At 51.0% G+C, this 13,136-nt stretch overlaps 2 protein-coding genes across 3 annotated transcripts in view; one reads left to right on the top strand and one right to left on the bottom strand.

Annotated features, from left to right (window-relative positions):
• The window catches only part of Fam234a (family with sequence similarity 234 member A), a 38,426-nt gene extending 28,462 nt beyond the window's left edge, over positions 1–9,964 (top strand). Inside the window, exons 2-12 of one of the 2 annotated variants that reach the window (XM_021221329.1) lie at positions 386–685; positions 3,049–3,165; positions 3,483–3,674; positions 4,495–4,625; positions 5,281–5,413; positions 5,654–5,783; positions 7,181–7,321; positions 7,641–7,716; positions 7,907–8,062; positions 8,721–8,823; positions 8,906–9,964. In XM_021221329.1, the coding sequence (XP_021076988.1) occupies positions 418–685; positions 3,049–3,165; positions 3,483–3,674; positions 4,495–4,625; positions 5,281–5,413; positions 5,654–5,783; positions 7,181–7,321; positions 7,641–7,716; positions 7,907–8,062; positions 8,721–8,823; positions 8,906–9,117 (1,659 nt within the window). In that variant the 5' untranslated portion in view covers positions 386–417 and the 3' untranslated portion in view covers positions 9,118–9,964. The remainder of the gene's footprint in view (positions 1–385; positions 686–3,048; positions 3,166–3,482; positions 3,675–4,494; positions 4,626–5,280; positions 5,414–5,653; positions 5,784–7,180; positions 7,322–7,640; positions 7,717–7,906; positions 8,063–8,720; positions 8,824–8,905) is intronic. The other variant, XM_029533185.1, reaches the window with a different exon arrangement.
• A 1,375-nt stretch (positions 9,965–11,339) lies between these two features.
• Positions 11,340–13,136, bottom strand: part of Rgs11 (regulator of G protein signaling 11) — an 8,210-nt gene continuing 6,413 nt past the window's right edge. Inside the window, 2 exon segments of the mRNA XM_021221679.2 lie at positions 11,340–12,119; positions 12,198–12,280. Coding sequence (XP_021077338.2) covers positions 12,014–12,119; positions 12,198–12,280 — 189 coding nt within the window. The 3' untranslated portion in view covers positions 11,340–12,013.

Here is a 13,136-nt window from a genome sequence, read left to right as displayed (position 1 = left end):
GAGCCACCATGTGGTTGCTGGGATTTGAACTTAGGACCTCTGGAAGAACAGTCAGTGCTCTTAACCGCTGAGCCATCTCTCCAGCCCTGGCCATGGTGTTTCATCACAACAATGGTAACCCTGATTAAGACAGAGACATCATCTCAAAACAAAACAACAGGACAGGACAGCTGAGATGGCCTGGGTAGTTAGATCCCCTGAACCCACAGAAGGTAGAAGACCTGTCTCCACTGAGTTGTCCTCGGAGCTCTGTGCTGTGGTATGCAGACACATACAATAATACTAATAATGTGTTTCCTGTTAGCAAAGGAGGGGAGGGATAAAACTGTAATTTGCCTTGAGCAGCAGCTCACTGCCAGCCTTACCCATTTCATTTCTTATACAGTGACCACAGTTAAGCTCTGGAATGTGCTCAGAATGATGGACAACAAGGATTTAGAAGCCGAAATACACCCCTTGAAGAATGAGGACAAAAAATCACAGGAAAACCTAGGAACCCTACCAAAAAACGAGGGTAACTCGAAGAGCAAGCCTGTGCCCTCCCGCTTGTCCCGATGCCGCACAGTGGCATTTTTCCTTTCCCTGTTCATTTGCCTCTTCGTGGTGTTTGTCCTGTCTTTCATCATCCCATGTCCAGACCGTCCCTCCTCGCAGGGCACGTGGAAGCTTGACTACAGCAATGCAGGTGAGCCTCCGGAGGGGCAGCGCTCCTCATCGGGGTTCCAGACCCTTTCCTTGCCAGCACCGCGATGTAGCATAGTCCCGTGGTCTTTGACAGTCAGCCCCAAGGGGCCATGGGCTTACCTCTGAACCTGGAGATTTTAGGAGCCTTTAGGGGAATTGGAAGCACTCTAGTGACCAGGTAAGTAAGCAAAGGCAGGCTCACAGGCTTTAATGGAAACAGTTCAACAAAACACAACCTGACTGAGGGGTTAGAGAAGGCGCCGTCAGCTGTGGAGAGCTGTGCCGGGCAACCGAGTGCTTCTGACAGGAAAGCTGAAGCAAACCACACTTATTTCCTGTCCATGAAATTAGCCTTTAGGAAAAACAACGGAAACAGTTCTAATGTTTTATTTTATTTTTTCAATTTTTATTTAGAGGCGAGTTATCCCTTAGCCTCAGGATAGCTTTAGATATACTGTGTATCTGGACTAGTCCTGAATTCCTGCCTCCCACCCTAACTGCCAGGATTATAGAAAAGTGTATGAACTTTTCTATACTTGGCTTCATGTGGCACAGGAGACTGAACCCAGGGCTCCCGGAACGGTAGGAAATCACTCTGCCAACTGAGCTACAGCCCTAGTCCCCAACTCCTGCTCTGTTAACAAATTAATTTATTGCCAGGCGTGGTGGCGCACGCCTTTAATCCCAGCACTTGGGAGGCAGAGGCAGGTGGATTTCTGAGTTTGAGGCCAGCCTGGTCTACAGAATGAGTTCCAGGACAGCCAGGGCTACACAGAGAAACCCTGATTCAAAATACAAAAACAAAACAAAACAAAAAAACAAGAAAACAAAACTAATTTATTACTTCATTTATTCATTCATTTGAAATTTAATATTTCAAAATATTCATTTCCTATAGTTATAAAGGGACTTTTAAAAAAGATTTATTTATGTGTATGATCTACACTGTCACTCTTCACAGACACACCAGAAGAGGGCACCAGCTCCATTACAAATGGTTTTGAGCCACCATGTGTTTGCTGGGAATTGAACTCAGGACCTCTGGAAGAGCAGTCAGTGCTCTTAACCACTGTGACATCTCTCCAGCCTGTAAAGGGACTTTTTTGTTGTTGTTGGTGGTGTTATTGTTATTGTTGCTTTTTGCTTTGTTTTGTTTTTTTTGAGACAGGGTTTCTCTGTGTATCCCTGGCTGTCCTGGAACTCACTCTGTAGACCATGCTGGCCTCGAACTCAGAAATTCACCTGCCTCTGCCTCCGGAGTGCTGGGATTAAAGGTGTGCACCACCACACCCAGCTAAAGGGCTCCAATCTGCTGACATTTGTTTCCAGTCATGCTTTCCAAGCATCCTGATGGGTGTGAGGTGGCTTCTCCTTCAGGTTTATTTGCTTGTTTTATGTCACCAAGCCCCATTTATGTCACCATGCCCCATTTATGTAATTCTAGGTATTGGACCCTGGGCTTCATATGTACAAGGCAAATACTCTAACACCTAGGCTAATACATCACTAGCTACTTTGTTTTTTAATTTATTTATACTTATTTCTGTATTTATTTATGTTTTTTTCAAGGCAAGGTTTCTCCATGTACCCCTGGCTCTCCTGGAACTTACTGTATAGACCAGGCTAGCCTCAAACTCAGATATCCACCTGCCTCTGTCTCCCATGTGCTGAGATTAAAGGAGTGTGCCACCACTGCCTGGCCTGTATTATATAATTTTAACTATTTAGGATCTGATCCATTTTGAAGGTTTTTGTTTGTTTGTTTGTTTTTGTTTTTTTGAGTCAGGGTTTCTTTGTGTAGCCCTGGCTGACCTAGTACTCACTCTGTAGACCAGGCTGGCCTCGAACTCAGAAATCCGCCTGCCTCTGCCTCCCAAATGCTGGGATTTAAAGGCATGTGCCACCACCGCCCAGCCATTTTGAAATTTTGAGTGTGATAAATGTCCAATGTCACCTTCTCAATGTTTGGTTTTATTAAAAGCTCATCATCTGAGTCCTAGGATGCAAGGCAGAACCAGGCCTTGCTGATGGAGCATGGCTGTTAGAATCCCATGCCGGGCTTGGAGGAATGGCTTCTTAACAGATGTTCAGATTTCTTTCATGTTATCTATTTTTTTACTTATTTTTTGAGACAATATCTTTCCTTGTCCCCCTGGCTGACCTGGAACTTCCTGTGCAGATCAGGCTAGCCTTAAACGCAGACATCCACCTGCCTCTGAAGAAACTGCTTGGGCTAGTAAGGAAGACCTTACTCTCATTGGTGGCAGGGGACCTCACAGTGGGAATGCCAAACCAGTCAGAGCATTCAGCTTGACCTTCCCAGTGACGGGCATGGCCCGCATAACTTGGGGCCTTCCTTTTCAGTCACGTATGACTTCCTGGCTCTGGGGGATGTGAACAAGGACAAGATTCAGGATGTTCTTTTTCTTTACAAAAATACCAACAGCAGTGACAACCTCACCAGATCCTGTGCTGACGAAGGTAATTCTTGTTCTGTCTACTATGGTGGCCACATGGGAAGAGGGCTCTTTGTCCTGGCTCCCCTTCTCAGTTAGGGCTTTGGGTGATGGGGATGGAGGGAACCACGTCATGATATTTTCTTCTTCATAGATTAGATGAGGTAATACTGTTAGCTCCCTTACTCTACCTGGGGCCACCACCAGTGCCCCATGAGGCCATGGATATGGGGATAGTAGAGGAAATGAGCTGTCATGTGACTAAGACACAGAATAAGGAAGAAAGGAGGTGGCATGGGACAATTTGAGACTGACCAAGTGGCTGCCACCTCTACCTTCCAGGCTTTTCCACTCCTTGTGCCTTTGTGGCTGCGGTGTCAGGAGCCAATGGCAGCGTGCTCTGGGAGAGGCCAGTGGCCCAAGATGTCGCCCTTATAAAGTGTGCCATGCCACAGATGCCAGACAACGAGGTGTCTTCTGCCTGTATCCTTGTGGGAAGATCTGGTTCTTTCATTGCGGTCAGCTTTTTCACAGGTCAGTCACCTGAGGAAGGTTCTTGATGGTTCTCATTGGAGGGGTCAGTCCTGGCTCTCACCCAGGGGTTGGTGACTTGGTAGGAACCCTCCAAGTGAAGGTGTGACCATTTGGAAGTCAATGATGTCACCTCTTTCAGCTGCTCTGCCATGTTGCAGCTGTGTCTTTGCAACCACAGTTTGTGTCTTGTTATGGATGCTGGCAGAGACAATTAGTGTTGCCTGCTTTGAAGTAATGGGGATACCTGTTTGGGCTGTGGAGGGCTAGACTGAGCCTATAGATGTCCCTTTGCTCCTAGAACAAGTCTGAGCCAGAGGAAGAAAGGCACACCCACCCAACTTTTATGTGGGTTCCTGGGGATTTGAACTCTGGTCTTCACACTTGCCTGGAGAGTGCTTTAACCACTGAGCCATCTCCCTGCTTTGCTGACTTTTTAGGTTTTTGCAAGGTCCCACCATGTAGCCCAGGCTGGCCTTCTACTTGCAACAAGCGTCCCAAATGCTGCCTTTGCAGGAGGCTGCCTGGCTGTGCCTGTTCTTTGCAGGAGGCTGCCTGGCTGTGCCTGTTCTTTGCAGGAGGCTGCCTGGCTGTGCCTGTTCTNTTTGCAGGAGGCTGCCTGGCTGTGCCTGTTCTTTGCAGGAGGCTGCCTGGCTGTGCCTGTTCTTTGCAGGAGGCTGCCTGGCTGTGCCTGTTCTTCCTAATGGATCTTGGGCTGCTTGTGTTACCTACTCGGGGGCCTCAGGCTCCCAAGGATGAGTGCTCTCCTGTGAGTGCCATTCCTTTGCCATGGGATTTGGAGCCACTGTGTGTTTGGTTTTAGGAGAAACCCTGTGGAGCCATCCCAGCAACTTTAGTGGGAATGCTTCCATCCTGAGCCCTCTGCTCCAGGTGTCTGACATCGACGGTGACGATACTCCAGACCTCCTGATCCTCGCCCAGGAGGGACAGGAGGTGAGCAACATAGTTCTCACGCACCCCAGGCCCACTTACCTCTAAGCCCCTTCTCTACTTCTCATCCACGTCTCCCCAAAGAGAATTTGTGTGGCCACCCAGCAGTGGGTCCTCCCAGGGCTCTGTTCTGAGGTCTACACATGCAATATACTGGGGGCTCCTGCTCTGCAGGCAGCTTGCTGGCCTTCCCCATGAGTAGCAGAATGCACAATGGACATGTGTGGGTTGGTGTGGGCTTTGATCCCACAGCTGCCATGCCTCCTGGGCGGGCTGTGCAGCACAGTCACACATTGTTCTGTGTTGTTCACTCTCTTCAAAGTACTTTTTTACCAAGACCCAAAGAAGATTAACCGCCATCTCCTCTAAACCCCTTTTTTCTTTTCTTTCTTTTCTTTTCTTTCTTTCTTTTTTTTTGTTTTGTTTTGTTTTGTTTTGTTTTGTTTTGTTTTTTTGAGACAGGGTTTCTCTGTGTAGCCATGGCTGTCCTGGAACTCACTTTGTAGACCAGGCTGCCCTCAAACTCAGAAATCCACCTGCCTCCCAAGTGCTGGGATTAAAGGCGTGCGCCACCACACCCAGCTCCTCTAAACTCCTAAAGCTCCCCTTGCCTCCCCTGCATCTGGCTCTGTCTCCCCTGCTGCCCTCTGCTGTGCAGGTCAGTGGAGCCATCTATTCAGGTAGCACTGGGTACCAGATTGGCCACAGAGGCGGCCTTGGTGTGGATGGAGATGGTGTCGCCCTCCTTCATGTGACCAGAACTGGTGCTCAGTATATTCTTCTGCCCTGTGGTATGTTGGATGCTGCATTCTTGGGATGCTGGGCTGAGCACTGGGTTTGGGGCTAGAGAAAGACGCATATAAAGAAATTGGTGACTGGTCATTTGTGGCCATTCCTGTTCGTGAGCTGACACTTAATCAATAGTCAGGAAGCCCAAGGGATAAATCAGGTGTGGCACAATGTGGTTCCAGAAGTGGGACTGATGAATGCACCTGGTCCCCATGGTGACTGTCCTTCTGTGTTTTGAATAGCAAGTTCCCTCTGTGGCTTCTCTGTGAAGGGTCTCTATGAGAGAATTACTGGGAGAGATGGCCATTTTAAGGAAGACCCCTACTGGGAGAACATGCTCAATCACTCTACCCACAGGAGGCTTCTGCACAGGTTGGTTGGCATATTTGTTTAGCTATTTTTCTTTGTTTGTTTGTTTGTTTTTCAATACAGGGTTTCTCTGTATAGCCCTGGCTGTCCTGGAACTCACTTTGTAGACCAGGCTGCCCTCAAACTCAGAAATCCACCTGCCTCTGCCTCCAGAGTACTGGGATTAAAGGCGTGTGCCACCACACCCAGCTTTGTTTAGCTTATTGGGTTCTTATATCTCCTTCCCTTCCAACCCTTATTCTGCCCTAACCCTTCCAGACCCCCAACACTAGGGAGGAGAGAAAGACAGTTGGAGGGCAAAGGGGGAGTATAACTCTGTGGGCTACTTCCTGCTGATTAGGGATGTAGGGTTCCTAGGGGCAAGTCCAGTCTTCATCATCAGAATCTCCCTCGAAAGCCAGATGTGGTGGCGCACGCCTTTAATCCCAGCACTTGGGAGGCAGAGGCAGGCAGATTTATGAGTTCAAGGCCAGCCTGGTTTACAGAGCGAGTGCCAGGACTACACAGAGAAACCCTGTTTAAAAAAAAAAAAAAAAAAAAAAGACATTATTTTGGGCTGGTGAGATGGCTCAGTGGGGTAAGAGCACTGACTGCTCTTCTGAAGGTCCTGAGTTCAAATCCCAGCAACCACATGGTGGCTCACAAGCACCTGTAATGAGATCTGACGCCCTCTTCTGGTATGCCTGAAGTTAGATATAGTGTACTTATGTATAATAATAAATAAATCTTTAAAAAAAAAAAAAAAGAATCTCGAGCCAACAATAGCAAACCAGCAATCCAGTAAACATGCCAGCAGGAATCAGCAGCAAGAGGGGGGGCAGCGGCCACCACAGGCCCTCTGGAGGCCCTCCCACTTAGCCCCTCTCCAGAGTCCCCAGAATTAAACTGTCTGCAGCTGGCAGAAGTCACACATATGACACAAATCCTGGTCGGCTACTGTGAAGCAGCCCTTATCCCACACCTGAGATTAAAACAAAAAATATTCACGGGACTTTAAAGAAACCAAAACTTTCACTGCACAGGTTTGTCTGACATACAGGCCTTAGTTAGGGACAGTCTTGTGTGGGGCACAGGCCCGCTGGGCTAGGGCCTTGCAGTACTGTGAAAAACTGGCAAACAAAAGCAGAGAAAGAGTTGAGACGGCTGGGGTGGCTCATGATAGAGTGCTTGCCTGGCATGGTTGAGTCGCTGGCTTTCATCACCCAGCAGTTAAGAAGAAGATGGGACGGGAGGACCCTCCCTGCTCCACAAACAGAATTTCATTCTTTCAAGCTAGGGAACTGAGAAACATGGGGATATACTCTGGGTGCCTGAGGGAAGCCATCCCCAGCAGGCCTGTCTGGAGGGCCCATCCCAAAGACCACATATGTCTGCCTCCCCACCCCTGCCTCCTTGTTTAGTCCTGCAGCAGTTCGCTACCTGATGAATGTCCCAGGGAAAGGTGGCCAGGACTTGCTCCTTGTCACCTCTGAGGCCTGCATGTTGCTGGATGGACAGGATCTGGAGCCCAGGTGGACCCTTGGTGAAACTCAGGTCCTGAGGTAGGTGCAATTACAGCTGAGCGTGACAGGGTCCACCCTGCTCAGGGCCTCAGCCAGTCCTGCTGCCTGGCAGGGATGACGGAGAGTGGGCTGGAAGTCCGGTGTTCTCCTGCCTGTACTGGGATCTGTCCTTTATCCCTGGAGGAGCTGCTGAAACTGCTGGTCATGGGTACCAGCCCCTCATCCTGAGTCCCAGCTCCTCACTCTGGGTCTCGGTGTAGATAGCTCCATTTCAGTTCAGGAGCATACATTCATCTTCACTTCATCTCAAGTCCCTCTACCAGACCTTCCCTGAGGTCTTCTTCCTCAATCCTTCCAGAAAACCTGTCCTTGGCCACTACAAACCAGACACCTTGGCTGTGGCGATTGAGAATGGAACCGGCAGTGATAGACAGGTAGGCTGGACTTCACTGGGAACTGAGAGTCTCCCTCGTCCATGGCTCATGAGCACACAGTGCTGAATCAGAGACTCTGCCCTCAGATGGCGAGGTGGTTCAAAGAGCAGCCCTTGTGGCTGGCATGGCTGGGCTACACATTCCTATGTAGGCTTCGGTTGTCTGCCAATAGTGTCCCCACCCTCCCCAGATCCTACTTCTGGACCTCAGTACTGGGTCTGTCCTGTGGAGCCTGCCCCTCCCAAGCCTGCCTGGGGGCCCACCATCCACAAGCCTGATGACCGCAGACCACCGCTCAGCCTTCTTCTTCTGGGGCCTCCATGACCTTGTGAGCGCTAATGAGATGGTATGAGATCACACACTCTGAGGCCAGAGGGATCAGACCCAGATCCCCCTGCAAGATGCCAGGGCTGGACTTCCAGAAGTCTGCTGAGTGTAGGGCAGAGCTGTTGGGTGGGGGTGGGGGTGGGGGCCGAGGGGGAAGTATCCTGAAGGGCCTTGGGGCTGTTGGAGAAGGATCTTGGAGGTAGGAGCAGACCTGTGACAGGGAAGGCAGGTGCTGATGGACACTAGGCAGGGCCAGGTGCAGGGAGGCAGGCGCTAGCAGGCCTTCATGGAATGGGAGTTAGCCTCACGGGGGACACTGGTGACACAGTTGTGAACAAGGTTACTTGGATAGAAGCTTCTTTTTTTTTTTTTTTAAAGATTTATTTATTATATGTAAGTACACTGTAGNTNTNTTCAGACACTCCAGAAGAGGGCGTCAGATCTTGTTACGGATGGTTGTGAGCCACCATGTGGTTGCTGGGATTTGAACTCCGGATCTTTGGGAGAGCAGGCAGGTGCTCTTACCCACTGAGCCATCTCACCAGCCCTGGATAGAAGCTTCTAAAAGTAGCCTGAGAGCTGCCCAAGAAAGTCCCAGGAATTCAGAGGCCTGCTGAGGTGTGGCTGTGGCCCAGATAATGACAGGTGAGTGCGACACCTTGCTCTTGTCACTTCAGGATCCCCAGGACGTGCAGCACAGTCTGTATATGTTCCACCCGACCGTGCCTAGCATCCTGCTGGAGCTAGCCAACGTGTCTGCCAACATCGTGGCCTTTGATGGTGAGCATGGGCTCAGGCACTGGGTCCAGGTCTTCCCCTCCCATAGCTCTGGCTGGTCCTGAGCAGTGACTGTCCCCCACAGCTGTCCTATTTGAGCCAAGCCGCCACGCTGCCTATGTGCTCCTGACGGGCCCAGCAAGCTCAGACGCGCCTGGCCTGGTCTCTGTGACCAAACACAAAGTTGGAGACCTTGTCCCAGGCAGTAGAGTGATCCGCTTGGGGGAAGGCAGCTCGGACAGTGACCAGGCTGTCCGGGACCGGTTCTCCCGACTACGGTACCGGAGTGAGGTGTAGGTGTTGTCAGCTGGAGCACACAGAGATTCCAACTGTGAAAACGAAGCCTCTTGGAAAGCTGGCCTGCCCTCGGCCTTCATGCTGACCTCACTGCTCGCCCTGGTGATTCTGGCCCTCTGGGAGCTGTGGCCTTACCAGTTCTACCCAAGGATATTGCAGGGGGCACCTTCCAGCCTCCTGCCTATACCGTGTCCTCCCTCAAAGGTCTCACTGTGTGGCCCATCTGATCTGGTCAAGTAAGGCTTCCTGGGCCGGCTCGGGCAAGTCAGCCTGCAGGAGGCTCATTCATCACTTCCTGCCTCCTTACCCTCTCACAGGAAAGCCACCACTGTGTGCTGTGCTGCTCCCTAGGCCCTCTCAGTCCAGCCTGGCTTTCCCCATGTCGGCACTGTCCCTCGGGGTCATGAAACTCAGGGCTGTAGCTGGAACTTGAGGCTCGGAAGCTGCTTCCCCATAGCAGAAGGAAGCATGTCTCCTGGAAAGCGAGCAACTCAGTGAGCAAGTCACTGAGTCTGACTGGGCAGAGAGGAGATTGTCCTGGAGCCTCCGGGTGCACTCGAGGGATTTCCAGACTGCGCGGAGTCAGCCCTTCGCCTCAGTACACTGTCCCTGCACCCTGGCACAGCGGGCACGTCCCTTTCCCTACTCTGGTGCTTACCTGATGGCGCTCTCACCTTGTGCCTTGTTTGTTGTTCCTGAAGCCCAAGGGCAACAGAGCAGCTTTGCCCAGATCGCATCCATAGCTCTGTAGCCAAAGCAGTCCCATGATCCCAGCCACCATGGAAACCAACACAATAAACGATTTGCACTGATGGGGAAAGCCCCTGTAATCCAGTGTGAGCCTGCAGTCTGTCTGGATGTCTCTGCTCGCAAGAAAGGGGGGGGGGCTATTCTAAGTCATATACTCTGGGATCTGTTATGGGATGCAATGAAATGAAAGGTGAGCGTTGGCTGTCACAGCACAAGAGAGCCTGAGGGCTTCCGGGCTTGGTCTGAGTATCAATCCTTCTGAGAACCCTTCAAGTGTGCGGAACTTAGACTTGTTCTCATAACTGCACACGTACAGAAGCCCAGAGCGCGCACAGGTATGCCCGCGGTGTCAGCGTGATGGCTGAGCTTGGTGATGTTTTCAAAGCAGGAAGTTGGTCCCTCAGCCCTACAAAATAAAGGTAACCCGGCATACACATGGCCCTGACAGAAGGGAGGTGGAGAGGGGCATCTTCAGATTTCAGGAGCCTGTCTCTCCAATGCACAGGATGAGATGCGGGGTCCAAGGGCACCCACCATTCTCAGTGCCCCACACCCTACTCCCCACTGCCCACCTAGTGGCTGTTGAGGACAGTCACCTGTTTATGGCCATTAAGGGGCCAGAAACCCTCTAGCCTGCCATAGTTTCTTAGGGTCCTGGGGCTTACTCTGTGGCTGGGCACACCTGCCGCAGGGGACACTGGATAGGTGGCAGCATCCTGTCTACCCACTGCTTTTTTTTTTTTTTTTAAAGATTTATTTATTTATTATATGTAAGTACACTGTAGCTATCCTCAGACACTCCAGAAGAAGGCGTCAGATCTTGTTATGGATGGTTGTGAGCCACCATCTACCCACTGCTTCTTTCTGGTTCTCTGCTGCACTCACGCACCCATCTTGGTGCCCTTCCCCCTCCTCAGATTAAGTGCAGACTAACACCACTGAAGCCTGAGAGGGGGCTGGGTCGCTCATCAGCACAAACTGGACAGGCACCGTCCACAGTAACCACTTAAAAAAACATTGCATATAAATCATATGTAACTAGGGGTATATATGGAAATCAGAAGATAATCTGTGGGAATCACTTCTTTCTATCATGTAGGTACCATGTCGGGGATTGAACTCGGGTCACCAGGCTTAACAGCAATCACCTTTACCCACTGAATCATCCCACCACCCCCATGGTGGCTACTTTTTATACCAGAACCACACCCTTGATCTTCCCCCCCCCACACCCTCTCTACACACACACCAATCTATGACATGTTCACACCACAGATGCCACGTGTCACATGCGACCTGCAGACCTGCCACTCCTCCTACATAGCACCCACCACGCATTGAGCTGCAGACACTCAAGCCGTAGGCTCAGGCAAGCTGGGCCCACAGAAGAATGGACTGTGTGGGGGCTTGAAAGTTTTATTTCTGTTGAAATGAGTTGTGAAGGGAGACTAGAGAGCAGCCCTAGTGGGAGCTGTATGGCAGGAGGCCCCATCTTTATTTCTACCTCTGGGGTGGGGGTGGCAATGCTGGTGGCACTGGACAACCTGTACAGGAAGACTGGACACCAGGGCTGCCAGCTTGACAAAGACTTGCCCTATGAGAACTGGGAGCCCTACTGTCAGGACAACAGTGTGGTATCGCCTTTCTACAGATCTGATCAGACGGCAGGTGGAAGAGATGCCACCTGTGGCAATGACGTGGCACCTGCAGACATCGTCTCCTAAGAAGCCACTGGGTTTAGCCTGAGGAGAACGATTACACAGTGGAGGAGCCTTCCTGAATGGGGTGGCATGGCCAGGGACTGATACCTCCTCATGTGTCACTGACTTGACATTCTAGAGTTGAGATGACCTAGTTCTGAACTGAAGACTACAGAATACCAACTCTGAGGACCTTGTTTTTACCTTTCTTCTAGAACAAGTTCTGTCCTGGCAAGGATCAGCCCATGAAATCTTGGCCTAGAAATCAGCTGGGACAGTCTCTTCTAGGCAGGAGAGGGCTTACTCGGTGGAGGCTAAAGGACCTCATAGCAAGGCTAGGCCCTGTACACAGAGATGCCAGTGCTGGGGGTATCTCCTTAGGAGAACACAACCCCACAGGGTGTCAGGCAGGTGATGATGAGGTGAGGTGCAGCAAGAGCCACCTACTACTCCCCAGCGCCACCTTCAGGGGAGCTGGTAGCTGCAGGCTCCCCGGGGGTAGACTGGAGAGCAGGGCTTGAGTGCAGAGGTTTCCACAAGAATGGAAATGGCCTGGGGACAAGAAAGTGCTGAGGGCACAGGTCTTCCCCCTGCAGGGTCCTCCCTGCTCAGTGGCCATAGGGGGCTCACCAGCGCTTTGTCTCCAGCGGAATCACAGCTTCCTCCAGTAGGCCCTTGTATATATCAGACTTCAGGAACCTTGGATAGGAGTCCTACAAGAGACAGCGTCCAGTCTGACTCGGCAGTGCTGGGACAGCCTTCTGCTCATAGGCCCTGCAGGACTCTGCTGAGGGCCAACTATCCATCACTAGCCCAAACCAGGACCTGACACCCATCTGGTGGAGCCACTAGATTGCAAAACATGAGCAAGAGACACCGCATTAACACAGAGGGAAGAGTCAAGCATCTCTAGCCAGGGAGAAGGAGCTAGAGTGCTTCTGCAGAGAAAGGGCAAGGGTGTGGGACTTTAACTGCACAGCTGAGTGAGGCTGGTGGCTCACACCTGCAATCCCAATCCTGGGGAGGCAAAGGGAGGGGGAGCATAAACACGTGGATAGCCCGGGCTACATAGACAGTAAATAAGTAGCCATGCTCTAAAGGGCAGAGCACTCCATAGAAGAATCTGGAAACACCTCACTACAGTCCAGGCACAGTAGTACCTAATCCCAGCACCCAGCAGACAGGCAGGCACTGTGAGTTCAAGCCCAGCCTGGTCTACACAGTGAGTTCCAAGACAGCCAGGACTTGTTTTGTTTTGTTTTCCAAGACAGGGTTTCTCAGTGTAGCCTGGCTGTCCTGGAGCTGCAGCCAGAACTATTATGGAGAGACCCTGCTCAAGCAAAATCAGAGAAAAACCATTCCAGAGAGCAGGAGGCCACCAAGGTCTGGGGAGACATGGAATGTGACCATTAAGATGACCAAGTCAAAAGGGAGAACTCACAAGTTAGGGTTAAAGGACATAGAGACCCACTTTTCTTTGTTTCTGATTTTTTGAGACAGGGATTCTCTGTTAGTCCTGTCTTTCTCTCTCTCTCTCTCTCTCTCTCTCTCTCTCTCTCTCTCTCTCTC

This window comes from Mus pahari, chromosome 21 (genome assembly GCF_900095145.1).
Source record: "Mus pahari chromosome 21, PAHARI_EIJ_v1.1, whole genome shotgun sequence".
Classification (NCBI taxonomy): domain Eukaryota; kingdom Metazoa; phylum Chordata; class Mammalia; order Rodentia; family Muridae; genus Mus; species Mus pahari.
The sequence above is the reverse complement of the archived record's forward strand: the minus strand, read 5'-3'. Positions and strand labels throughout refer to the sequence as shown.